Consider the following 27,390-nt stretch of genomic DNA (forward strand, 5'->3'; position numbering starts at 1 on the left):
GTGAGGCACCGGGGTAGGCAAGGGAGAGGGGGGTTCTACTTTGGCGGCTGCTGCTTACGGTGCGGCTGCGCGGCCGCCGTATCCTGAAAGTGATCTACGACGCGGACAAAGTGCGCCTAGTGCCAGTAGCTCCATAGGCGCTGTGCTTTCGACGTTTAGTTCGCGTTGAAGCGAGAGACGGCACGAAGGTCAATTCACTCGCTGTTGCTGCCGTGCTTCATCACTCCAACGTTTTGACAGAGAGTGATGTGCGTTTGCGTTAGTGGTCTGTGGACATACAGATGCACCTACCACTTGGGTTACCGCGAGTGAACAGACCATGCTGTGCCGTCTGTGGCTAGGCGTTGCATTTACAAACTCGTATAATTTCATTATTGGAATGGCCAATAGCCTCACATGCAACATATGCAACAGCGATGATATGCTCGCACATATTATCTGTGTCTGCCTGCGATACAGCGCCCAGAGACAAGTGATGTGCAGAGTACTGGACCAGTTGGACAATCGTCCACTATCAGAACTCAAAGCTTTAGGTCAGTGCTCCCAAAGAACATCTGTGCTGAAGGCCTTGCTCGCGTTATTAAGGTTTCTGCAGTCTATGGGGCTTCACAATAGACTTTTAACGCCGGCCTCTACCACTTTATAGTGTTTGCAGTTTGTTTGTGCTCATCTCTCTTTTTATCTCCCCCTTCCACTCTCTCTTTTTCTCCCCCTTAACCGTTCCCCTGTGCAGGGTAGCCAACCGGAACTGCCTCTGGTAAACCTCCGTACCTTTCTATGCGTCCTTTTCTCTCTCTCTCTCTCTTGACAGAGACTTTTCACGATCATCGAGCAATATAAAACTACTATTGTTACTTTGCACAGCTGTCTACTGATTTGCTATAGTAATCAATGCTTCGCTTTTCGGGTTAAACTGCAACTTTTTCCTGTTTTTTTACTTTGGACGTTCGTAACTCACTCTTTGCAATAATGTTAGACATCGCGACCAAAGTTTCGGAAGTGAGGCGTTTCGGATATCACGGACTTCGGATAAAACAGACATTTTTCGTCGGATAATCAAGGTTCACTGTAAAGAGTTGACTGTATTAATGCATGCTATTAACAGAAAATGTTACACGCTTGCTGTTAATGTAAAGCCACAGTTACACAATGTTAGGAAACGAACACTCACACTTGCAAAGAAAGAAAAGAAATGGAAGCATTTGTGGGTGAGAGTTGTGATCTCTGACAACATACTGCAAGTCGGTAGGATGGTGTGTATAGAGAATGTTGAGAATTAAACTATGGGGCTTTACATGCCAAAACCATCATCTGATTATGAGGCACACGGTAGTGGTGGACTCCAGAAATTCGGACCACCTGGGCTTCTTTAACATGCACCTAAATCTAAGTGGGCGAGTGTTTGTGCATCTCGCCCCATCGAAATGTGGCTGCTGTTGCCAAAACTCGATCGCACGACCTTGTGCTTAGCAGCCCAAGACCGCATAGAGAATGTGGCTTTCAGGAACAATACACTGCAGTCAGCATTGGAGAATGCTAAGAAGTTACGTCATTTTGTAAACTGACTCTTTCTGGAAGCACACACCTCAGTAGTTGTTTGTGTAGTCAATAAATGAACGTCCTTTTCATTGATCTTTAGCAAAAGCTTCTCTCGTTCTTCAGCCCACTGCTTCTCCTTTTCGCTGACAATCTCCTGCAAACAAGACGGAGATGAAACATTCGACCATATCGCTTCTACGTAATTACAGAGTCGAGCCTGCTTATGACAAACTGCTTTGTAAGGCCAAGAATGTTCACTGTATTAGTAAGCGCATTCTTAAAACTGTTTTGGGATCACCTGAAGATGACTTCATCTCAATATGGCATTACTCAACAAGAGTCAAACAAAGAGCATTGAATAATTGCTTCATGCTAACATTTTTCTGTAAATGCATCAGCCGCATATGCCACAAAAATTCTGCACACATGCTGCAGACACATAGCAGATGCAACACAGAGAACATCACATGCAAACAAGGGCAATAATGTCTGTTAGTAGATATTGCATAGTTGGACTTGATTAAATTTCCCATTTTTCAAACCCCTCTGCCGTCCACACTTAGATCTCACACGTGAAAAGCACCTTATACTGTGCCTTTTTCTAGGACAAGACCACGCAAGACGATGTGTTACTGGAATTTTTGAAACAGAATGTATGCTCAAGCAGTTCATTTACCCAGTCTCAAATCCTTTATAGAGGCAACAGAGCTTCAATTTGCTTGTGCAAAAGTGCAAACGGTTTATGTAAGTCTTGCATCAGACAGAGATCTTGCTCATTTCAATGAGTGGTGATCCAAGCAAAATAAGCTTTCCACATAATCCCTGTATTTCATGGAAATATAACATGGCTGTGATATAATACAAAGGGAAAGCAGATTCTGATTCTGACAGCTTGGAAAATAAGAAAGGAACAAGCATTACGATTGCAATGTGAAACTATTTGTAACGCAGCCATATCCATGCACTTAGGATGAGACCTACAAGCATAGCATAATGGGGGATCAATTACCATGATGCACACCCATGATAAATTACCATTCCATATGCAGGATCCCACATGTACATAAATCACTATCGGACCGTCAATCACATATGTTAAAAAGTTATGGCAAGAGCACAAAGCGCTGCATTGCAGTGCTAGACCGATACACACAAAAGTGTTTGCATAAGGGTTTGTGTGGATACCTGCTGCTATAGTGCACTAAAGTCATTGTACCTGCGGTCACTTGAGCTTTATTATGGAAGTCAGACACCTCAGAGCCAGAGAGTTGTGCTTTCACCAATCACAGATTAGCCTGCCCTGCTATGAAAAGGTTGGCTTAACCTCAGTGCTTGGTTGCCTAGTGGCCAAGGCTGCCACTGCATTTTGAAGAGCAAAATTGGTTGAAAAAAAAAAAAAATAAGAAGGAGGGAAGTTTTCATTGCACTTGTGGCATGGTACACAATATAACAGAAGGCACTTTCTCAGACCAGTAATTTTGCAAAAAAGACTTGCATTGTATTCAAGCAAGTGTGGAATAAAAAAAACAGCTACACGAGGTGAACGCGTACACACGCATGCAGAAAAAAGAAAAAAGAGCAATAAAGATATGCTCCTGCCTTGAAGCTCACCTTAAACAATGCTTCTTGCCTCTCGCTTGCGTCTTTGTAAATGTCTGCTGATTCCTTGTATGAGCTCAGCTGTTTCTGCAGGAACTCGATCTCACGGTGAAGCTAATATAAATAGAAAAAAAGAAAAATATACATTTACACACTGATGAACTGGCTACGAAATTGATCTCTGGGCAACAAGCACGAAACAAAATTGTTGCTGTTGAAAACATGTGTTTACAAAGTCTTTATATACTAATAACGAGTTCCTATGTATGCACGAGGCTTCCTTTTCATTTTAACCGAACTGTTCCATAGACCAAGGTAAACATACTTTGCACTCCCTTTCAGCAAACCTATTTACAAAACACGGAACGAATTAAGCATACGTGATTGGGAAATTGCAAATAAACATTTGTATGGCCCTTCCATAAAGTAAATTCTCTGACAGTCATTGAGAAGAAAGTTGAACCACTCAGCTGTAATTGTTATAGGTAGACAGGATGCAAAATGGTGACCACAAACAACTGCACTCTTAGTATCCTTTCTTTTTTCTTGCAAGTGCTTTCTTTTAAGTGCAGGGGTAATTGGCGAGCTCTTGGCGTTTGTCTGAGGCTGCAAAGCATTCTAAACGGCACTAAGGTTAGTCATACTTTCTCTTACATTCTTTACAAAGTTATTCCTTGGAATTTTGAGAATGACAGTCCAGAAACAAATGTCATAAAACGAAACACTGACAGCACATGCCTTTTATGTTAAATCTTCTCAGACTGAAATATTAAAAGTGTGAAACAAAAACAAAAGATCGGCCCACGCAAGAGGCTGTGTTTCTACCAGAAAGCTTGCCTTCGTGCATAGCGTTTTGCTTAGATACCACGGTGCTCGCTGTGCCTGTTCTCGGCGTCTCTTCTTTGCAGGTGTAGCAATGGCACGTTCCCTGTGGCACACCAGGCATTGCAACGTTGAGACCAATGTATCGACTGCGTTCGCGCCCTTTCCATTTGTGCTTCGACGCATGTTCGCGGCGTCTATTTGCACATCTATCACTTGCGCTTTTCCCTGTGGCACAACAGGCGTCGCACTGTTCAGATCAATGTACTATCTGCGACCGCATCACGCCATTTCAGTTTGGCTGTTTGTAGTTTGTGGCACATTTAAATGTGCTACCAAAACGACCAAAACGCACATTGTTGCATGGCTTTGCTGTGCTGCTTCCTCAACACACAAAAAACAAAAACAAAAACAAAATGACCAGTTGAAGTGTACTTATGCGACAAGCTACAATCGGACCTTAATATAACAAACATGTATATATTGAATTAATCTAATGATGTAAATATATAATTTGGTTGGCCACGCTTTACTTCAATAACTATTCTACTGCTAGTATAATGAAACTGAAAATGCAAGATCAGAGAATATTGGTTGCAGCAATGACAATTTTGGTTTGCTCCGTGATCAAAATATTACTCTGATAGCAAAAACATCAAACCGAACAAGAGCAATTCAACAGCGCATTCTGTATGCAACATGCACGTTTCGGCCAACAGCTTTGGTTTGGCTGGCTCACAGCTAACAGGAGGCTCACAGCTACACCAATCACACAGTTGCACACTAACGACAGTACAAAGTGCATTTGTATTTTAGCATTGCTAACGTGCCAAGACACTGATAAGGCCATCAAAATTAACAGGGGGCCCTTTGCTCACCCGTCAGAGGAGTCAAAGTTGAGCTTTTTTCGCATGGACTCGATCACAATGTTCCTTTCGGCCTGTGTGCTTATACTGAGCATCAGACATAACAAAGCTATTTGCATGTAAGATGAGGCTTCATCATACCGTGGCTCGACTGTACTGCAATTTCTCAAAATGCATTGCTGTTGCTTTCAACTTTCCCTCTGCATGCAACTCATAAAATCATGCTTTTTGGACAGCTGCTGCATGAAATTTCATAAAAGGGGATAAACACCATTCAATAGCTGCTCTACATTCTCAGGTAATATAAATGCACAATTAATCTCCTTGAATCCACTTTCTTTTGTCAGTGGAGCTTCAGAGGTAATCAAAGTGAAGTATCACACTATACTACCATAATATATTGTCCAAGATAGTAATGTAACCTGGCACGTGCCAAAATTCTGTTGGCACCTTTTGTATCTATGCAAAGGTTTCTTTGGGTTTCATTCGAACTTCATATGTAGAGACACCATGAACTTGTAAGAGTAAGGAAAAGAGAGTGAGGGGTGCTGCAGCAAGTTTTGTTGGACTCTTACTCACATCTTTGATGAGAACTTTGGCGCTTTTCAGTTCCTGTTCCAAATCGGCTAGCTTGCTGTCAATGGTATCCTTGGCCTCAAAATCTCTGTTGGATGGAAGCAAGTTTTAGAACCACCTGGCTGAACGAGAGAAATGTTACTAGAGTGCGAGACATCAGGACCAAGCACGGAAGCAACAACATGGGACTTTCTTCCCGTTTGTTTAAATGATTTTCCAGGTGAATAAACAATAACAATAACACAGTGCTTGGATAATGTAACAATTCTATTACAATACTATTCCATTTCATGCTTGATCAGTGGTCTAAGCGGCACTCCGCCCATGTTATCACCTGGAGCAGGTGGTGAACAGTGGATAATGAGAAAGGAATAGAATTAAGCAAAAGCAAATTTTTACGTCACACTGGCCCTAAACTTTGTAATACCTTAGTGTCTGCACCCAATTTTTCATCTGCCATAAGAACTTTACGTGAATCTATTTTAGACAATATTTCCAGTGTACCATTTTATGCACTGTGTAACAAATTTTATAATCGGATGTTGTTAGCATTGGATGTGTTGTCTTTCTTTACTAATTACGATTATTGTATTTCTAATACCACAGATGATATGATGCCGTTGTTCGCAAAGTTGACTTTTATGTTTGTAATTAACCCCCCTACGATAATGCCCAACTCGGGCGCTGTAGGTATTTGTAATAAATAAATAAATAAATAAATAAATAAATAAATAAATAAATAAATAAATAAATAAATAAATAAATAAATACCTAATGTATTTAGTGCTTTGTCAGATCGCCAACAAGACTTTCAACAAGATTTAAATTCCACAGGAGTAAAAATTTATGAGTTACGAAGTGCTAATGCTCTCCAGGAAACCGCATCTTCTTGCCATAGCCTTGGTGCAATGACTAATTATACTGGCTTTATGTTCAGCATGTGCAAAGTAAATCTGATACAAAGAACATTACAGGATATGAAAGATATTTATAACTAATACTAAAACAAGAAAGGAAAAGGCTGTACTGTGCAATTTATAACAAACTGACGCTATTGTGACAGCACTGTGATGCATATGAATCACATAAACAAACATGCATGTTTGCTTTTGGGGTAGTTCGGTTCCTTTCTGCACAAAAAGCCATGCAGTGAAACCCAAAAGCCTTTAAAGGTAATCTGCAAAGTGAGTGTCACGGATGTCCATGTCTGAGCGCACATGTTAAATGCACTATAATAGGCCTGCCCGACAGTGTTAAAAGCCAGTGTGCCTTGTAAGGTTTAAGGTTAACGTGTCACCGATGTGCAGATGTTAGAGGTGCAGAGCAGCAATGTGCAAATATTTGTGTTTCAACTTCAAACCAAATATAACCATAGTTGTATAACTATAAACTTTAGAATAGTAAATGACATTTAAAGGGGCCCTGAGCCACTTTTTATCGAAGTATCGAAGTTGAGAAATGCATTTGTAGTTAAATTAGATTATTTCAGAAATATCTTGCTCCAGAAAGTTCTTCAATGGGTTCAACAGAAGTGGAGATTTTCGCAATCAAACATACCGTTCATGGCGCTTCCACTTCTTTAATGATTTGCACTGCGAAGGCTGTGGCGAACCGGGGTGTGCCCACAACGCTCCGCCCACTGAATGTCACCGTGGCACGCAGTTCAAGTTTGATTTTAGATGCTCACATAGATGCCCCTATTTCTGACTTTGGCGCCTACGACACACATAAAGTGGCTGTTTTCAGTGAGCCACAATGCGCTCAGCCAGTCGTTGGGTGCACTGCGGCTGAGTGCGCTCGTCGCAGCACCCCGCAGCGGCTGTGGTATTGATGCTACCTAGCACACCATAGCTACATGCAACTGCGTTTCTGCACGACAGCACTAGAGTGCACGCTCATGCCCACACACTCCTGTCTGGCTGTGATATGCGGTGCAGACCGGCTTTGTCCTGTACAAGCTTCACCGACGGATAATAGCCACATCCAACTTGCGCACAATGAAGTACAAGTTGGCACGTGCAAGGTGTCTCACGGGAAACGGCCAGGAGTGGGTGCACGTTGGCAAGCATGCATGTAGTTTGACCTTAAGTTTTGCTTGGCTTGAGGCTAGTTGAATGTTCAAAACTAGTTGAAATTAGTGAGACCCGACGGCTAAGACACCAATTGGCAGGGTGGCCACAGTTTAATTCCTATGCGGGTGGCTGTGGCTGAGCGTGAGCAGACGATAGTCGGCTTCTTCCGGAAGTACGTAATCATTACTGAAATTCAAAAGCAGATTTTTGCTTATTTCAGCCTGTTTATTAAACTGTGTCAATAAGTATACACAGTAAGAGTAGGAAGAAGCGCACTGATCCAAAGACCCTTCTTGATTGATGTCAGCTAATGGCCAATAACAGCCGCATATGGGAATCTGCTATATTACGAAATAAAGCATCCAGAAGTGTGAGGAGCAGGCTTCTGTTGAAAAGAGCATTTGAGAGAAAGGCGACTTCATGCTCTGTTTGCGAGCTCCACGAGCCACGCACGACTGTAAAATTTGGCGGAGATGTTAACAGCAGCGTATGCTATTCGCATACTGTTTTTTCACCAAGCCTGAGAGGTGATGCAGGGCCTCTTTAAACAGGTATATCTGCCAACATGCCTTCATGTCCATGTGGCTATGTTGTAAAGCTGCTGTGCAGCACTAACACTGAGACAAATCAGGTTGTTTTTTTTCCCCTTTGTTGTAATTAAAACATTTGGCGTGTACCACCCATTTTCACCCCTGAAGCTGCTATCTGGTTTATTTCTCTGACATATGACATTCTATATTTTATTCAACATGAAATTTCTATATGTGCACACACGCAGTATAGAGTTATGTGCTAGCACATTCTCTGTTTTATGTTACATACACGCTTCAAAGGTATTCAAACGTACACGGGACCTAGCAAGTGCACGGGAATGCTATAAATGGGTGCTCAAAATTTTCTCAACAATTACCCCACCTCAGAAGGGCTTGCTCTCTCTTAGCGAGCTGCAGTTGCAGCTCTCTTGCAAACAAGTCTGCCTTCTTTCGATGCTGAATCTCTTCGTCCAGCTCAGCCCTGTCGGCCACCGGAAAGAAAAATTAAGGACCCTCTGAGCACCCTATATTTCACATAGGAACTCAACATGCCGAGTCTGGCATGGTATAATTGTGACATATTCGGGCACATATTTACTGCAGGTTAATATACATACTTTCATGGGCAACTGCTGCAGAGCTGCTCAGTTTACATTGCCTAGCTTTAACTAGTGCTTCAGCCCTACCAGTTCTAGAAAATCGCACACTAGGCGAAAGCAAAAACAAATGAGTATGCGGGTCCAAGCTTAAGCAGTGGTCAAAACACGTCATCCTTTACTGTGATATTTCCTTACTGTGATTACTTACATCCTTACTGTGATTGATATTTTTACTGTGATATTGATTTTGTGAAATCAGTATCGGCAACTTTTTTCTGGACAAAGTCGCCAGGTCATGGCCCAAAAACTCCACTTCTAGTTAAAGTCGCCAAGCGATGATGACGACGACGACTATAATGATGACAACTTGCTTAGAATTTTTGAAAAAATACTTTCTACACGTCTTCATTACTATGTTTAAAACTATAGCTTTATACCTTAAGTGGTGGCGGGGCAACAGTCGAAGCATGAAAAGTGAAAGTGACTCCACATTTTTAGAAACGGTATTGGATCGCAACACTGTGTGCTGCATAGAAAAGTAGCTTTGATGTACCCAGATGACTAAAGCTTTTCAGTATGTCTTTAAAAGCAACAATGAACAGACATGAGTATATCTTCCCAGGGATAAAACAGGAGTGAAGCACTGAACTTAGCTAAAGTCCCTTGAGGAATCTTACAAAGGCACTTCGCTGGCTATTCATGTCCCTCAAAAAAGTTGCCAAGACTCTGAAAAGCAAAGGTGTTGTTACGGTGTCTGAGACACCCTAAATTTAGCGACTGTCTCACTAAGTCACCATCACCGGATAAAACAGAACTATTGCAATGAGTAATTTTACCCATGCGATCTTGCGGAGCAGCTGATATGGCGTGCACCCATGTTACACCACATCTCATGCATTTCAAACATGCACGGTTAGTAGAGCTTTGCTGGGACGAACGGAATTGCAAGATTCATTGACCATAATGCCTGTGGCAAGGCATGGCAAGGCCTGTTTGTTGCGTGCACGACTGCTTACCGTGCCGAGCTGACCTCCCTCTGAAGCGTGGTGACCAGGTCTCCTAGGTCAGATGTTGGAGCTGCCGTCAGCTCAACAACATGCCTGTCAAAAATCGAAACAGCGGCTGGGATAAATGTGAATGCTAAACGATCTCATGCAGACTGCAAGAGAGTGAATATCAGGCCACTGCCAAGCTTCACAATAGAGAGGAGAGAGATAGATAAGAGACGGTGCCTGCATGGGAACACATACCTGCCAACCTGCCAACATTAACATTCGTAAACATAAAATGGAACTGACAACTTGAGGGTGAGGTGGGAAAGCGTGCAATTTTGTGGGCCTTGAGCACACAGCTTTTGTGGGACACATATGTATTTTATTAGCGATGAGTTACCTTTAGATGCAGACATCAGAGGCAGCAAATTTGGAACGGCAGGGACTGACAAGTGACAAATTTTTTTTAGATCACAGTGACCTTTTTAGCGACCTTGCTGTTGGCAATTTGGCTTGCACGAGCTAGTCTGAAGCAAGTACCCTTCTGACATATGGCTTCTCATACTGCCACAAGAGGGCGATACAGCAGCCATTACAATTTCTTTCTTATACATATTTTTTTCCTTTTTTTTTCATCTTGCAACACCCTACCTTTCAATGCCTCTACAATGTTTTCATGAAACACCGTCCCTATGCATGCGCCCATCCAACATAGAGCTTCAACAATATGCTTAGCAACTGAATGGCGTAGCCAATGAGCTACCACAGAAGCCTGCGCACCTTGTCGTCACTTCCTGCCTGTCTGCAACAGAGCTTTTTGTCGACCGACTTGAGGCACTTGATCTCTTGCGGACAATTTGTGAGCCTCCATTGGTGCTGCCTGGATCATCGAGAGGTCTCGGTGATACGCTGTCTGGCCGACCGTTGCTGTCCTTTAGGAGGCTGGGTCGCCTGGAACCACCAATGACCAGTGGACTTGCCCTTGATGGCGGTGCCGACGACGAAGAGGAACTCCAAGAACTGCGGAGCCGATTTTTGCTCAACCGGGGAGGCCTCTGCGGCGTACTAACATCTGCAAAACCAAGAGCCCATCATAAACGACGTCATCATCACCATTAGCCTATTTAAGCAGGTCAATGGACTTTTCCAGCAACCTCCAGTTGACCAATCCAGTTAACCAAGCCATGCAGCAATAAGGAAGCCAAGCCTTAGCCACGCAGCAATAACAAAGGTAAGCCATAGCCACGCAGCAATAATGAAACCAAAACTTCTAGCACGAATTTCTGACTGAAATTTTCGTTCGGATCCGCATATCGCACAAGGCAAAACGCTAATAATAGGAAAAAAAAACCTCGTATTATACACGGGTTTTCATGGTAATCTGGCTGAAAAAATATAAATGCAATACCAGACACAAAATAAGAACACCAAGAAGCTATGCGCTTCTAAGTAATTGTTTATCAATAATGAGCATTAAATTCTGTAAGTTTCAATAAGCACTTGTTCTAATGCAAACATCAAAACTGTGGCATATAAAAGTGGTCTTTTAACGATGCTTTGGGAAGGCTGAAGTCAATATACCGTATTTACTCGCATAATGATCGCACTTTTTTGTCAGAAAAAATTGACGCAAATTCAGGGGTGCGATCATTACGCGGGTTAAATTTCCCGCGAAAAAAAAAATTTTTTTTTCGTCCCGTGTTTGCTGCAGGATGCAGGTGCGGGACACCAAAACAAAGATGGCGGCCGGCAGAGCAAGCCGCACGCGCCGAACGCGATATTTTTTTCTCTTCTCGTGAGTATATTACATGCATAACGTGCAATATTGTTAATATCGGCAAGTTTGCGGCAATAACGTAGCCATGTCCACTTAGAGGGGACAGAAACAGATGGGTGCGCTTAGCTGCCAGTGACAGAAACCCATGGCCGGCGTGCTGCGGAAACTGCGGCATCTGTTTTCACTACTATCTTAACACGGCATGTTTCCGCTAAGGGTGGGCGAATATCTTAGCTGTGTTACAAGCGTTGGCGTATGAATAGGGTACACTTTTAACGTATCAGTGTAAACGTGGCTACTATCATTGCCGCGCGCGATTTGTTGCGTGCTCACGAGTGCAAATGAAAGGAATCGAAAGGCGCTTTTTTTGTTTTTGTTGACTACAACCATTATAAAGCCTACCCATAATAAAGGCAAGTTTGGTTGTACCTCTTTTTGCCATGGAAGTGCGGAAAGTGATGAAAGTAATGAAATGAGGCATCTACTTAAGCATGTTTGGTGCGTGTAGACGAGTCGTTCGCGTAGCATTCGACAGACGGTAAGCGCGATCATTATTAGCACTTGGCACACAACGTATCGCTGCGGCAAGTTCAGGGTGCGATCATTACACGGGAAATAAAAAAAATCGAATTTTGATGACAAAATTCAGGGGTGCGATCATTACGCGAGTGCGATCATTATGCGAGTAAATACGGTAATAGCATGTAAAACTGCTCTAGTGGCACCTAAGTGTGCTCTGGTAGCGGAAGCGATTGAAGTGCATAAACATTGTCATGCTGATACCGCAAGTTGTTGCATCGATGTGAAAGCATCAATGAGACTTGCAAGTAAGGAGAGAAAGAATGAGAGCTCTCTCTGCTTCGAGAACATCAACATTTCGAAAGAATTCAACAAATGCCGTCCAACATTTGTGAAGGGCACACTGGGACTTGACCTCACAAATTCACAACACCAATGGTACGCGCAGAGGGTGTCCTTTATCATGTGTTTGCAAGGGACTTCACAATTTGAATATCCATGGCTATGTCTACTACTTCAGTCTTCATGGGCTGCGACTCGCACTTCTCAATGTACGACCCAGCACGGCCCCATCGAACAGCATATCTCAACATAAACATGCCAGACTGATAGCATAGACACATCAACGTGTTAATAAGGGACATATTAATACGGCAAGCGTGTAGTACTTCAGTGTCAGCACTTAAATGCATGTCGACTACACCAACCTTTGTTATCTCTTATATCTTACGCAGCTCCCCCATAACTTGGTATCTATGCAACAAACATTTAATAAACATAATTCACATGTACTGTGTGGGCAAATGCTTTGCATGAACATATCCTCCTCTCTTACTGTATGGAATCTGCAAACTTCCTTTTTATGCTTATCACAAGCATACGAAGAAATGTGGCACGACCTGCCTACAAGCCAGCTGAACGACAAGCAAAGCCATAAATAGGAAATCTCAGGTGCAACCCAACACCTAGAGGGCAGCAGGATGACTACAGCGCCAGATTTCCCTCTAGTGACCTTGGTAGAAAACTCTGGCTGCTGCCCTGCATTACGAATTTCACATAGGTTTGTTCAGGCAGACACAGTTTCACTGTTTTGGTGAAGCCCGTTACTGCAAAACCACAGCGACAGCACTGCAAAAATAGTGCTGCACTCCTTACCATCTGTGTGTGGTTGGTGTTGCTCGACTGATGGCTTGTGTTGAGGGCTAGTAGATGACTTGCGTGGCGCTGCTGTTGGAGGGGAGTTACTTGGAAAGCTTGCCTTTGCAGCCTCGTCTGCGTTTACGGGGACGCTTGGATTCCTTTCCCAAATTTCCTCAGTTCCATGAAGTGTGTCCATACGTCCTAATGTGCCTTCCATCACCTGATGAGGAAAGCAGCGAGAAAACATTTCAGTGACAACGATTTCGGGGTAAATGTGATAGAAATGTGTTAGCATTATGTCACATCTCTTTGAGGTCCTGGATCCATGACTTAGACTGTGTACATCACATTGTAAATATTTGTTCAAAAGTTCACTCGACACACATCCTGCCTCTTTGAGGAGCGAAGTGTGACTGACAATGGTCCGGAGCAGCGAACCATCAGTTGCACTATTTATACGTACTGTAAGAGAACAGGAACAACACCCATTCAATGGATCGGTTGTTCTATTCTTTCCTTTTTTGTTTTTCTCGCACTCCCAGCACCAGCGCCCGAGCTCCGCTGTCACTTTTTGTCATTATAATATACATATACTTATTCATTGTACATGCAGTGAAAAACTTGTTTAAATTGCGAATTTCGTTACTTTGAGGTTTTAAAGTTTAGCAGTTAAAACAACTTTACAAATTTCCACAGCATTCCTGGTGGATAGCATCTTATTAGCAAACACTTATAAAAAATCGCAGGAAGGTCAGGCAATAATAGACTGTTATGAGCGCCAGTGCGCGTGGTACAGATAGCACCGAGATCAATGCATTGATGTGGCTCACGGCATCCCGAGAGTTGCATGTGTTGCGTCACATGGCGCCGTAAAGCTTGGACATTATGGCTGACCGTGCTTAGTGCCCGCAACCCGCGCTTACAAATTAAAAACAAAGGTATAAAAAGATACAAATATTCATTGTGAGCAAAAAAAAATATATAATGCAGTTTCGCCATAAAGGTGGAGCATTGATGGTGATAGCAAAGAGCCAACTACACGAAGTAAGGTTCGTAGTTTTATTGGCGTCACGCGTGCTCAGGCAAACATTAACAGATCTCACTCGATGACCAAGAACTCGCTGCCACAATGCGATCACTGTGTCGATCACTGTGTCGATCACTGTGTCGATCACTGTGTCTCGGAAACTTGAGATTACGCAACCAACTGCAATAGACCCGAGCTAGGAGGGGATCATGCCCCCCAGCGCACGTTTGATCATGTTGCCGTGTGTTCCCCCCTCCCCATCTCTCTTGCGACCGACCGGAAAAAATCGTCAGCTCTCCTGCTTCTTTGAGCACTGTGAACTGCCACGTGCCTCGCGGCCTCTGCATGGTGTTTACCAATACGACACATGACGCAATGGTGTTTTCTGTACACCACGACCCGGCTCGCGCAGTTTGAGAGTGTTTTTGTTCATGTGGAAGGATGCTTGGGATAACTTTTGCCTTGGCCGATGCGTGTATAGTTTTCTGCTAGATTTACTAGATGTATGGACTCCCAGCACATGCTTCAGATAGCCAAATACTTTGTTTAATCGAAACCGTGTCAGGAAATTACTTTGTTAAATCACAAGAAAGCTACACGGTTCTCAATGGAACTAAGATCGGGAAATGAAAAAAGTTCATTACATCGTGACTTTTGTGTGATATTGAGGTTTGACTTTATGGACACACACACATGCACACACATGCTCTTCTAAAAAGTTCTCCCACTCCCTCTCTACATCTACCACGTGACCGGCTTCCCACGCTTTACACACATACACCTTTTTCCACTTTGACACTTCTAATGCTAACGCATTAAATAAACAGTGCTATATATACATTCACCAACTCGTAATTCAGACACAGCAAGGACTACCTAAAAGTCAGAATAATCAGGAGTCCGAAATATAAGAGTAACCAGAAATCACGTAGGTGACTTTATTCCACAAGTAGTCAAAAAAGCTAGACAACGCATTCCTGCACAGACATATGATTGCATGTGACATGGTCAGTCTGTATTTTGACCACTATCATGCTGCTGCTACATATAGACAGAAGTGCAGTTAACCCTGTTTTGTGACTTTACGAGGGGTTGACCCTGCTTTATGATTCAGAGTGACAGAAATGGGTAACAGCACTCAAATAAGTTGCTTCTGACAATGTAGCTATTCTGCAAGTAAAGGAACAAGCACCAAGTGAGCTGAATACACACTAAAAATCACAAATGTAGTCTTTACAACTAGTGGCTTGGCTTGTCCTGTGGTTTGTCTATAATGGGCAATGTCACAAACAAAAGTATTGCTCTTTCTGCTGAGCTTGGTGGCTGTATTAGCACATATCGTGCAGGCAGAGTCTGAATTATTAAACTGAACACTGTTATGTGACCAAAATTTTGGTCGTCCTAACATTATGTCTGCAGTACAAATGGCAGTGTTGCAGAGCTGTCTGTATAATCTAGCATGTCTGAATTATCAGTGCCTGCATAATAGGTCAGTGACTGTATGCACAAAAAAAAGTTGCTGTTTTGCCCAAAAGGCAACACATTGATAATGATAGCAGGGTATTAGATCACGTGAAGTAAGGTTTGTAGTCTTGCCACCCACACAAATTTCAGTGAACATTCGCTTACCAGTTAAATTAACAAACATGATGTGATGTGTGCACAGGCAAATATGAGCGGATATAATTCAACAACCATGATGTGATGAAGAGCGCGGGCTTCGGGGAGTGAACGCTTTGTGCTACCTCTTTCTTTAAGAAGTCTCTTAAACTTGAGATTACGTGACCTCTACCACTAAAGGAAGGCAGTGCACTAGAAGCAACCAGCCACACTGAACAGCGAAGTGCAGCCATAGCCATGCTAGAGGAGCTGACACATGCTCATGTGACCTCCTGTACTTAATTACGCAACCTCTAACAATGGGTGTACCAACGGGGGTGCGCATCAAGCCACCATGCTTCATGGCTCACTGTCACAAGCTTTTTTTTTTCACCTATAGAATACGGTGCACAATGGCAATCTTATCGCACTTGGATTTTATATAGAACCACACAGCAACACTGATGGTGATGATGTTGCCGATGGCGTAAATTCACCTGGAGTGTTTATATATATTTAATATCGAAATAAATGAACTATGCAGTTCAGCAAATATAGAATTTGCAAAAAACCATAGGGCTGTACACCCTTTGTTCAGAATCAGTGGAACATGCGAGTCACATCGTTTTGAGTAGCCATTCTTTTTTTTCCCCCAATTCTTAGTGTTTATCAGCAAATGCACACAGATGCAAATAAATGAATAGTACTCACTTTATTTGAATTAGTGGGCAAGCCAAACAGCACTAAGTGTGAGTGCTTACTTGAGTTTCATGTTCCTATATGTACAGGTTCACCTGCTCTCAGAAAAAGCACATTAGTATCCAGGTGCTCATGACAGGTTAAAGAGGCATGAAGGTCTGCAGACTGATTTTTAAATGATAGATGCCGAGTGTTACTCTCCAAGTGGTGTAGTCAAGGAACTTCATTCAGTTGAGGCAACTTTCTGAATATGGGTGTAAATCACTAACCTTGTTTGGAGGAAGGTCTTCAACTTCCTCTGTCGAGTCCCAGTCGCTGTCAGACAGCACCGACAGCCTGTCAGCGGACAGTGCCTTCAAAGGCTGGGGAGCCTCTTCCAGCAGTTCCTTGACAAGCGTCTCGCTCGACTCCTTCCCTGCATTCTTTCTCAGCTGCTGACCGTCGTACGCAAGTAAGACCTCAACGGACTTGTGCAATTCAGGCTCTGGCTTGGAGTTCCGCTTTTGTGAAACTGATGGGGGCACGTAGAGTGACGTGGCCTTTGCGTCTCCCTCCGAGTCGTCGAATGAAACGTCTTCTTCCATCCAACTGGGAATGTCGTTCTCCTCAAAGTGGGGTTTGGCTGGCGTCTTCTTTGGGGTTGCTTCCTTCTCAGGTATCCTAGCAACAGTTTCAATTTTTTCTCCTACTGCTTCTAGGCTGTGATCTTTAGAGGCACTGACTTCGGTCCCCGCCAGTTCCCCGTCGGTCACCAGCTTTGGCTGTGTGCTAGAATTGACCACGACTGATGAGATATAGGGCCTGTGGTGCTCTTTGATGCCAAGATGGTTTGGGCTTGGTGAATGGCCTGTAAAGTGCAACACGAATCTGTTTAGAAGAAGAAGCTGCTTGATCACAGAATGGTGCAAAGGATCATCCTTGATGCAATCTAGTGCTTGTTAGCAAGGCAAGCCAAGCAGTTCTAGCAGGACATCTCAGAACATGAAGAAAGCTAGAGGCATGCACACAAAAAACTATACTCACCGGTGACAGAATGCTGAGGGGACAGGTGTGAGGGTGAAGGAATGACTATGTTGTATGGTAATCTCTGAAAAAAAAAAATACATAAAAAACTTGAAAGGCGAAGCACCGATTGCGATAGCAAATTAGTAGATAGCTGTACGAAGTAAGGATAGTAGGTTTATCAGCTGTGTAAACTTGTAAACATTCACTTACTAACTAAATTAACAATGATAGAATACGTAAGCGCGACTCAACGAGGACGTAGAAAGAAACAGACACACAGAGACAGCGCTGTCTCTGTGTGTCTGCTTCTTTCTATGTCCTTGTTCAGTCGCACTTACACATTCTATCATGGATTTAAACCCTGCCTCGTGTGCCACAGGAGAGGGCCCACATCAGGGCAGCGTTCCTCGCTCACGGACGCATGACTGAACTGCGTTCACCTGCTCATACTCACACACTTTCACTCATGTGGAACGTCACGGCAACAGCGACAGCAGAAATGTGCCTGGAGTGTCCATAAAATTGCTATCGCAATAAAAATTTAAACTGTCCTCAGCCAACCGCATCAGCAGCATTACAACGAACTGGCTAAAATTAAAATTCGGCAGCATGTTACACTGTTGTAACACGTGAAGGCAAAAGCATGCTGCGCACATAGTAGTGCATTAAGTTATATTATCGGAGGGATCAGACTTCTTGCAAGACATAATGAGCCGCAGTGTGAAGTAAACATATGGCACTGTAGGTTGACTTCCTCAATGACACATGAGAGCACCTAACGCACCACCTAAAGGTTCTTTTGTTCTTTCTTTTGTTTCTTCATTCATATTCAGCCATTGCATCTTTGCTTGCTTACAGAGGTATGAGCCATTCCTGATGATGATATTTTTTGTCTCGCTGGACTAGAAGCTGCTCTTTTGGGGGTATGAGCCATTGCAACGAGACACTTAAGGCTTGCGCCTTAAAAGGGAAAAGATCACACAGCTTCATAAAAACTTGCCAGAGAGAACACAGGTGATCCAATTTTTCAAACAGCTTGGAAAGGCTGGGAAATACAGGCTTCAAAATGACAGCTGTTGATTTCCATGCTTAACTATGGAGTCGGCACTGAGTTTCTTATACAATATCAGAACATCCCTTCCTGGTTTGTCGCACAGTGCCTTCACAGCTATCGCCACCAACCCTACTGCAATAAGCATCTTTCCCTATGTTTCACAGCGTGTGGGACGTAGTGCCATTGGAAAGAGTACTGCACGCTTTAAGTAAGTGATAACCCAAAAGCATCGCCGTTCCCCGCTGCAGACAGTGCGAAGGAAGTGTCATGTTTCGCTTCGACAGCATTGTAGACATCATATTCTGGTGTCATCATCTAGCTTGACTTTATTTTGGCTTCCCGTGGCCGTCTTAAAACGCTACGCAATACAAAAACAATGCGTGTCTCAGTTTCGCTTGGAGGTGCCACCAGCTTGACATGCATTGGTGTTTTGTGCAGCAATGATTTGCGCAGAGTGGGCACATGAAAACTTCCCATCAAAATGCCCTGCCTGAAAAAGCTGCTGGCCCAGGTAGAATTTGAGGACCACAAACGTAAGCTTGCCGAAGGCGCACAAATGACAAGGCGCATCTCAGGCTGCTCGTTCATCTTGTGCTGCAACAATTCACATAACGCTTTGCAATATGTAGATGTCAACTACAGTCGAGCCTGTCAAATTTTTTATAACTTTTCATTGTACGTTTACCCACTTAGTATGTTTTTTTCTGCACATTTCTTTTCACAAAATGTACAAACGAGGCTCTACTGTATATTGTTTTTGTGCAATCGAATAAATGAACAAACAAAAATATTTTTATTTGGTTTAACATCATGAAATAGCACCATTGATTATGATGGAGCCTGCAGTGGAGAACTCCGAATTATTTTTACCACCTGGGGTTCTTTAGGGTGCACCTAAATCGAAGTACATCAGAGTTTATGCATTCCACTCCCTTTGAAATGCACCTGCATTGGCCAGGAACTGAACCTGAGACATTGTGCTTGATCGGGGAACGCCAATAACCCCTGCGCCACAATGGCGACTAATCGAGTAAACATGGAGCAGACATTAAGCTTGGGCCATGGTACCTAATGACAGCTGCATATTTGCAGATGCCCTGATGGTATTTTAAAGAAGTACTGGCATGACAGTCTAAACCACAGAAAAAGTGCTGACAAGCCTCCGAGCACACTTAGTAATTCTGTACAGTAGTTCTACACCCAGTTTCAGTTCCATTTCTATAGTGTTGTGATGTCATGGTGCAGAAGCTAGTCACATGGGAACAGGACAGCTCTTATGTGAACACATTCTGCGTCATGACATTGCAACACAGTAACCTCCTGGGAAGCGAAGCCGAAACTGGCAGTACAAAAGCTGTCATATTAAATCATTTAGGCTGCACTGTGACTTACCAATATTTTTCTAGGATTTACAGCTCTAGGACCTTCATTTAAAGGGGGCCCTGAACCACCTTCTATCGAAGTGGAGAAAGGCATTTGAAGTGAAAACAGGCTATTTCAGAAATACCCTCCCGTAAAAAGTACTTCAATGCTTTCAGCAGAAGCAGAGTTATTGGCAGTCAAACAAGGCTTCCGCTGTACTTCTGTTCCTTCTTTAATGCCTTGCACTGCAAAGGCTATGGCTCAGTGGGGCATGCCCACAATGCTCTGCCTTCTTATTGTCACCGTGGCATTCAGTTCACATTTCATTTTGGAAGTTAACATAGACACCATGATGTCCGATTTTCATGCCTATGATACCATGCCCTTCCGCAGCGGTCATGGTATCTACGCTATGTAGCCGACCACAGTTAGCTATAGCAGTCGCGTCAGGGAATCTGCTTTATTACAAAATAAAGCATAAGCCTGCCTCCTTAAGATAGTAAGGGGGCAAGATTCTCTCGAAAAGAGAGCGTTTAAGAGAAATGTGACCTCACGATCCACTTGTGAGCTACATGCACCGTGTACGACAGCAAAATTTGGCTGGAATGTTCAAAGCAGCATATGCTACCTGTGGACTATGTTATTTCACCAAACCTGAGCTGTAGTTCAGGGCCCCTTTAATGCAAAAGAAAAATGAATAGTTGAAAATATGATGTCAGTATTAAGCACAGAAGACTACTTTGGGTAGTGCGCTCACCTTGCCTTTCCTGCTGGCTTCAGAGTCACTCGATGACTTCCATGACTCAATATCGGCAGTCTCAACTTCCCCTGGCAAAAGGAACAAGCATTAGAAATAGATGTTTACCTCAAAAGGAAACCAACCCAGAAGCTACAAATGCCAAAATCGCAAACGAAAAATTGTTCAGTGAAACAGCCGAATTAAATGTTGGTTGTAAAAAACAAAAGATACTAGTAGTTTCAAAACCTTGGGCCATGCTTTTCAACCAATCATATTTATGAATGTCATACTCTGTGTATGTCATTAACAAACCCAGCAAAAATGCCCACTACAAGATGGACTCATTGCTGCATATATGACGTCGGACAAAATGATAAAAGGTAATGATGTGAAACAAAGACAACAGACACCCAGAAATGCACATTTTAATATTCAAGAGCAATGCACCGGCTAGGCCTAGCACAAGCCCTACTAAATGGACATCGGAGTTATCTTCTCATTTCATGGCTGCTTGAGTGTGCTGACAGGATAGGCAGAAGAATAATATTGTGCTGCCAATGTAATGATGTCATCACACACCATAGGTGCCACGCCGATTGCTATATCCCAGGACAGCATCACAGGACATGGGCACACCGACGTCGAGGACTGGCTGATGACATATGAAAGGGTAAGCGCCCACAACAAATGGGACGATCCCACCAAACTGAGCAACGTGCTCTTCTATCTCACGGGTGTAGCCAGTCTCTGGTACAACAACCATGAGACCGACCTTCCGACATGGTCCTCGTTCAAGACGTCTTTAATGGCTGTGTTTGGTCGCCCTGCTGTGCACAAGCTGTGAGCGGAATCGTGTTTGCGAGAATGTGTACAGCAGCCAGGTGAATCATTTACCAGCTACATAGATGTATTGGACTTGCGTAAGAAAGGTATTGCGACGTTGTCGGAGTCCGACAAAATCAGAAATGTCTTAAAAGGGATAGAGGACGAACCACTATATTGTTCCAATCCTTCTCTACAAAAGGAACATGTTCAATCAAGAATGGAGTTTGCGTTACCTCTGAAATGTGCCTTAGCAAAGGGTTTTAATTTATTTCAATATTCATAAAGATCGCCCTGATTCAGACATGGTAAGTGTAAACAGGAAAATCTTCACACTCTTCCTCAAATAATATCGAGCACTCAGCTCACCACTAAACATGCAATGACTGGAGTAACCTCTTTGCAACTGACACAAGTAAAAACAGCACAGGTGGTCATTAGGTGCATGCAGAGGTGAAGTGGATACCGTATTTACTGACATAATGATTGCACTTTCTTGCACAAAAAAAAAAAAAAAATTGACGCAAATTTAGAGGTGCGATCATTATGCAGGTTAAATTCCTCCCCCCCCCCCCTAAAAAAAAACTTTTTTTTCATCCCGCGTTAGCTGCGGAATGACAACAGGTCAACAAATAGGCGGCTGCCACTGTATGCAGTGCGGGACACCAAAACAAAAATGGCGGCCGGCAGAGCAAGCCAAACACAATTTTTTGTCTTCTCATGAGTACATTACGTGCACTGAAACAGTTTCTTCTGTATTAACTGTACTGTAAAATAGGGAGCAGTGGGGCTGTGGCTCGGAGAGAGACAACGACGACGAGAAAGAACAACCTTGTGTCGGTGCTCGGTCGGCTGCACTACCTCTCGCTGCTCCAACGTTCTAGTCGCGAACGCTTAGTGCTCAAAGTGCTTCGCGACACTTGGTGGAAGGTGCTGGACTTATTGCCAACCTGGAACTCCGAAGCCGGACGATCCCTGTCACATCTCCCATGCCTGAGGAGACTAGTCCTACCACGCCACCCCTGGCGCCGCCTCCAGTCGTCTGTCCTGGTGCGCCTCGCCAACGGGATCCTCCCATATTCAATGGCACTGACGATCATGACGTAGAGGACTGGCTGTCATCATACACCCGAGTAAGTGCGCACAACAAATGGTCTGAAGCTGACAAGCTTGGCTACGTCCCGTTCTACCTTTCCGGGGTCGCCCATCTTTGGTTCCGCAACCATGAGGCTGACTTTTCCACCTGGACAGCATTCCGAACGGCACTTCAAGAGGTGTTCGGTCGCCCTGCTGTGCGCAAACTTCGGGCTGAACAACAGCTTCGCTGTCGTGCCCAACAAAAGGGCGAAACTTTTACGAGCTACATTGAAGATGTAGTTGACATCTGCCGGCGTATAGACCCAGATATGACCGAAGATGCCAAGGTCAGGAACATCTTGAAAGGCATCGACGATGACGCCTTCCAAATGCTCTTGGCAAGGAATCCTCAGACGGTCAACGACATCATAACGCTTTGCCAGAGCTATGAGGAGTTGCGCAAACAACGGCTTTCTACGCGCCAAGCACTCGCTCCGGACGTCGCGCTTGCAGCTCTGAGCGATGGTCTCACTTCTACTCCTTGCAGTTCAGCATTTTTCGACAGAATCAAGCAATTTGTACGAGAAGAAGTGGCGCGCCAACTCTCTCTTCTGCCAGTCGCTCCAGCCTCAGAGCCGCGCTTGTCTCCAGATCTCCGTCACCTGATACAAGAACAAGTCGCTACCGCAGTACCACTTGCTCATCAACCACCTCCTACGCCTGTGCCACTTACGTACGCTGCCGTTGTCGCTAATCCAAGGCCTCCTTCTGCAGATCATCAATCCAGACTTACCAGCGGCTTTCCCTCACCTCCGCAAGCAGCTGCAACATATTCTGCCCCCCCAAGCAGCTACTGGCCGCCACAGCAGCCCGTGCGCCCACCTCGGCAGTATTTCCAACAATCTCCGCCGGCTGTTCTCAATCCATGGCGCACCCATGACAATCGGCCTATATGTTACTCGTGCGGCCTACCTGGGCATGTCGCACGGCTTTGCCGCCGACGTGGATGGTTTCCTTCTGATTCTCCGAGGGCACGCAGTAACGGTTTCGACTTTCCGTCCCGTTCTGCTACTGCCGCTCAGCCCTACTATGATCCGCCTGTGCTGTCCTACCCGTAGGTCGCCGGGACGGCTTCCTTCTCCGCGGGGGAGATAACTGTACTGTAAAATAGGGAGCAGTGGGGCTGTGGCTCGGAGAGAGACAACGACGACGAGAAAGAACAACCTTGTGTCGGTGCTCGGTCGGCTACACTACCTCTCGCTGCTCCAACGTTCTAGTCGCGAACGCTTAGTGCTCAAAGTGCTTCGCGACATAGTAATGAATAATATTGTTAATATTGGCAAGTTTGCGACAATAACGTAGCCATGTCCACTTTGAGGGGACATGGCTGGATGGGCGCGCTTAGCTGCCAGTGACATACAAACACATAGCGGGCATGCTGCGGAAAGTGCGGCATTTGTCTTCACTACTGTCCTAATACGGCATGTTTCCGCTAAGGGTGGGCGAATATCTTAGCTGTGTTAGAAGTGTCGGTGTATGACTAGGGTGCACTTCTAATGTATCAGTGTAAACGTGGCTGCTATCGTTGCCACTCATGGTTTGTTGCGTGACCATTAGTGCAGACGAGAATCGAAAGGCGCCTTTTTTGCTGTTGTTGTTTACTGTACAACCATTATAAAGCCTACACATAATAAAGGCAAGTTTGGCTGTAGCTTTCTTTTTTTTTTGTCCTGGAAGTGTGGAAAGTGATGAAAGGAATGAAATGGGGCATCTGCTCAAGAATGTTTGGTGCATGTAGACCACTTGGTTTGTCTTGAAGAGTCGTTTGCGTAGCATTCGACAGATGGTAAGCGTGATCATTATTAGCTAGACTTGGCACACAACATATCGCTGCGGCAAGTCGGGGTGCGATCATTACACGGCAAATAAAAAAAATCATATTTTGATGACAAAATTTAGGGCTGCAATCATTATGCGAGTGCGATCAATATGCGAGTAAATACGGTAAATAATGACGGACCAAGCGCATCAAACAAACAACAAACATGACTGCCTCAGTAGTTCAGCCTGTGTGCTGTTGGTTTCCAGCACAGATGGTTGCTAAATGCATTGCAGGCAAAAAATTTCCTTACCAAGCCTGTTTCATGGCACCATCTTGCTCTAGCAAATGAAACAAAGCAAATCTCCATTCTAGTCTACGTTAAATTATTCGTGTTGCAACAGATGCCAACAACAAACAATTCTGCATTGAACCCAATCCTGCAATTATCTCAAGCCCCATTAGCAATACAGGTCAGCAGAATAAACAAATAGTCACTCGCACACATACTCATGAGCACTCACATTCTTTGGGACTCGCTCAAGTCCCTGCTGGCATCCACATGTACTCACTAACACTCACTCGCATTCACAGTCACTTCAAGTCACACTTACCAGCACTGACTCATGCTCATACTCGTGTTCCCCAACTCACCAGCACTCATTCACATGTCCATACTCATGTCCACTAACTTTTGTTAACACTCACTCCCATTCACACTCAATCTCCTTAAAATCACTGTCGCTGGCTTTCGTTCTCACTCCTGATCATAATCACGTCCACTCAAACTCAAAGGCCCTCAATCCTGTTCACAATCAAGTCCGCTTGCACCTTTTGTAACTAATCCTCCGTCTCACGCTTGCGAAATGAGCGTGGGGTGAGCATGAGTTGGTGTTTGCGTGAGTGAGTATGGCGACCTACAGCTTCCACACAAGGGGAAAGCTTTAACAAGAACCACACCTAGGGAGTCCAGGGGGCAGGGTGAATTTCGGCCTACGGTTTCCACACAAGGGGAAAGCTTTAACAAGAACCACACCTAGGGAGTCCAGGGAGTAGGGTGAATTTCGGCCTACGGTTTCCACACAAAGGGAAAGCTTTAACAAGAACCACACCTAGGGAGTCCAGGGGGTAGGGTGAATTTTGGCCTACGGTTTCCACACAAGGGGAAAGCTTTAACAAGAACCACACGTAGGGAGTCCAGGGGGTAGGGTGAATCTGAACCACCAAATAAATGCTCACCACCGTGGGCGCTGCTGGTCTTTGAGGCAAGCAGCTTGGCACACTCGTCATGACCAGATCTCCGAGCAAGGTCAAGTGCAGTGCGACCTTCGTCATCAACTGCATTTGCGTTAGCCCCTCGACTCAGAAGCAGTTGAGCCAGGGCCACTGACCCAGCTTCCGAGGCCACCATCAATGGAGTCCTGTACGTGAAGCCAGCACAAGGCACAAAATCAGAATACGAAAAATGGTACCAATGTACTCATACATCATTCATGCATTAAGTATGAGATCCTATGGCTCGACAAAAGTGCCAAAAACATTACAATTCCCAATGAAGAGATTCTCGAACAAATGTATCAGGCAGACGAGTCCCAATGCCTTTTTAGCGAAATGCTTAAGTGCACCCACATCCTCGGCATTAGATGTGCACGAAGAAAGATAAAGCTCCCATATGCAAATGACCTAGCAAAAATATCTACAGTCAATCAATGGCAAAGAAAAGTGTGATGGTTGGTTCAGGCAAGTGATAAGCTGCCTTGCAGCAGTTAGGAGAAGATAAAACTGATATCGTCAGAGACACTAACATTTGGGGTGAAACATGCGGCTTTTGCTGTTCAGGAAACAATTCTGATTCATGCTCCAGTGCTAGTGTATGAGGAGACTCGAAAAAATTGTGTGTAAATGAAAAAACACAAGCTGCGACGTAAGACCAAAAGAAGTTCCATCAAAACATAAAGGTTGCATACTGAAGAGCATTTGTGAAAAGTGCATATTGTTGCTAAAAGCGCCTAACGAATGTAATGCCACATTAAAGCAGTGTTGCAGTGTCACGTGAACAGTGCGTGTATGCAGTGGGCACCATCATTAATCAGTTCAGGCTCAAAAGTATTGCATGCCTTGTGAGAAAGCTCAGATGAAGCCCTTCTTCAAACAGCGACTCAACGTAATAACTCAACAACAGAAAATTAACACAGGCACCCAATAGGAGATAGGAATGTAACAAAAGCACAGATGAAGTCCATCACGAAGATACATAAGTTAGCAGATGAACACACAAGAAAAGGGTATGAAAAGCAGTGTTACTGCAGCAGCACAGGTAAGACTGTGGCTATTTATACTCAAGTCAAGTGACAGTAGTATGGTGTTCACACCAGGTGAATTAAACAACTAAAAACGTGCAGCCTCTTCAGCTTGCGACATTCTCTACAACTAAATAGTCTCTTGACCCAAAACAGATGCTGCATGATTTCTAGAGAAGGGCAACCTAACAATTTACACAGATCTGACATTTACGTTTAGTGTCCCTTGATGTTTTGAAATATCAACCCAGCGACAACAATACCATACATATTTACGAAAAGTCCCATGTCCTGATTTTCTCAACACTACAGTTGACTTACATTAATTCGACCCTGATGATATAGAAGAAATTGGTCAAATGATTCAGCAGGCAGAAAAAAAGACAAAGAAATGCCAAAACTGCTGATTCAGTCAAAGTATTTGTCCTGATTCTAAAATGGCCCTTACTTGAATGTGCACCTACATTTTATGGGTTCAAAGTACAAAACTAATGTAGAAATGACATTACAGTTCCTAAAAAAGGGGAAATCAAACGCACACCTATTACTTCAGCAAGAAAAATGTGCCATGTCTCTGATTCTGACAATAAGAAAAAGACGAAACCAGTGAGCTTTACTTTTGCAGATGGTAACTTATTTACCTAATGTACATTGTCATTACTCTCGGACAGGACTCTATGACTTTCTATCAAGAATCCCAGCATGTCGTCATTTGTACGGTCCATAGTGCATTTGATAGTCTACACTTATGAAACGACTCCACAACATTTGCAAACAGCATTGTGATCCACACCTACAATAATGACTTCGCTAGCTCATCCTGGAATGTAAACAATTCTCCGGAATAGTGATA

The 27,390-nt window shown here is 43.9% G+C and overlaps 1 protein-coding gene across 8 annotated transcripts in view; it reads right to left on the reverse strand.

Annotated features, from left to right (window-relative positions):
* The window catches only part of LOC135920244 (ankycorbin-like), a 70,798-nt gene that overhangs the window by 35,278 nt on the left and 8,130 nt on the right, over positions 1-27,390 (reverse strand). For 6 of the 8 annotated variants that reach the window (XR_011514579.1, XM_070538740.1, XM_065454417.2 and 3 more), the window contains exons 5-15: positions 25,477-25,658; positions 20,538-20,608; positions 17,383-17,446; positions 16,629-17,206; positions 13,050-13,254; positions 10,379-10,670; positions 9,623-9,706; positions 8,390-8,488; positions 5,406-5,490; positions 3,151-3,252; positions 1,586-1,693 (exon numbers count right to left, since the gene is read on the reverse strand). Coding sequence is in view for 7 of the 8 variants with exons in the window: in XM_070538740.1 (XP_070394841.1) it covers positions 1,586-1,693; positions 3,151-3,252; positions 5,406-5,490; positions 8,390-8,488; positions 9,623-9,706; positions 10,379-10,670; positions 13,050-13,254; positions 16,629-17,206; positions 17,383-17,446; positions 20,538-20,608; positions 25,477-25,658 (1,870 nt within the window). In the remaining variant the exon portion in view is untranslated. The remainder of the gene's footprint in view (positions 1-1,585; positions 1,694-3,150; positions 3,253-5,405; positions 5,491-8,389; positions 8,489-9,622; positions 9,707-10,378; positions 10,671-13,049; positions 13,255-16,628; positions 17,207-17,382; positions 17,447-20,537; positions 20,609-25,476; positions 25,659-27,390) is intronic. The other 2 variants (XM_070538741.1, XM_070538743.1) reach the window with 2 other exon arrangements.

This window comes from Dermacentor albipictus, chromosome 5, assembly GCF_038994185.2.
Source record: "Dermacentor albipictus isolate Rhodes 1998 colony chromosome 5, USDA_Dalb.pri_finalv2, whole genome shotgun sequence".
Classification (NCBI taxonomy): Eukaryota; Metazoa; Arthropoda; class Arachnida; order Ixodida; family Ixodidae; genus Dermacentor; species Dermacentor albipictus.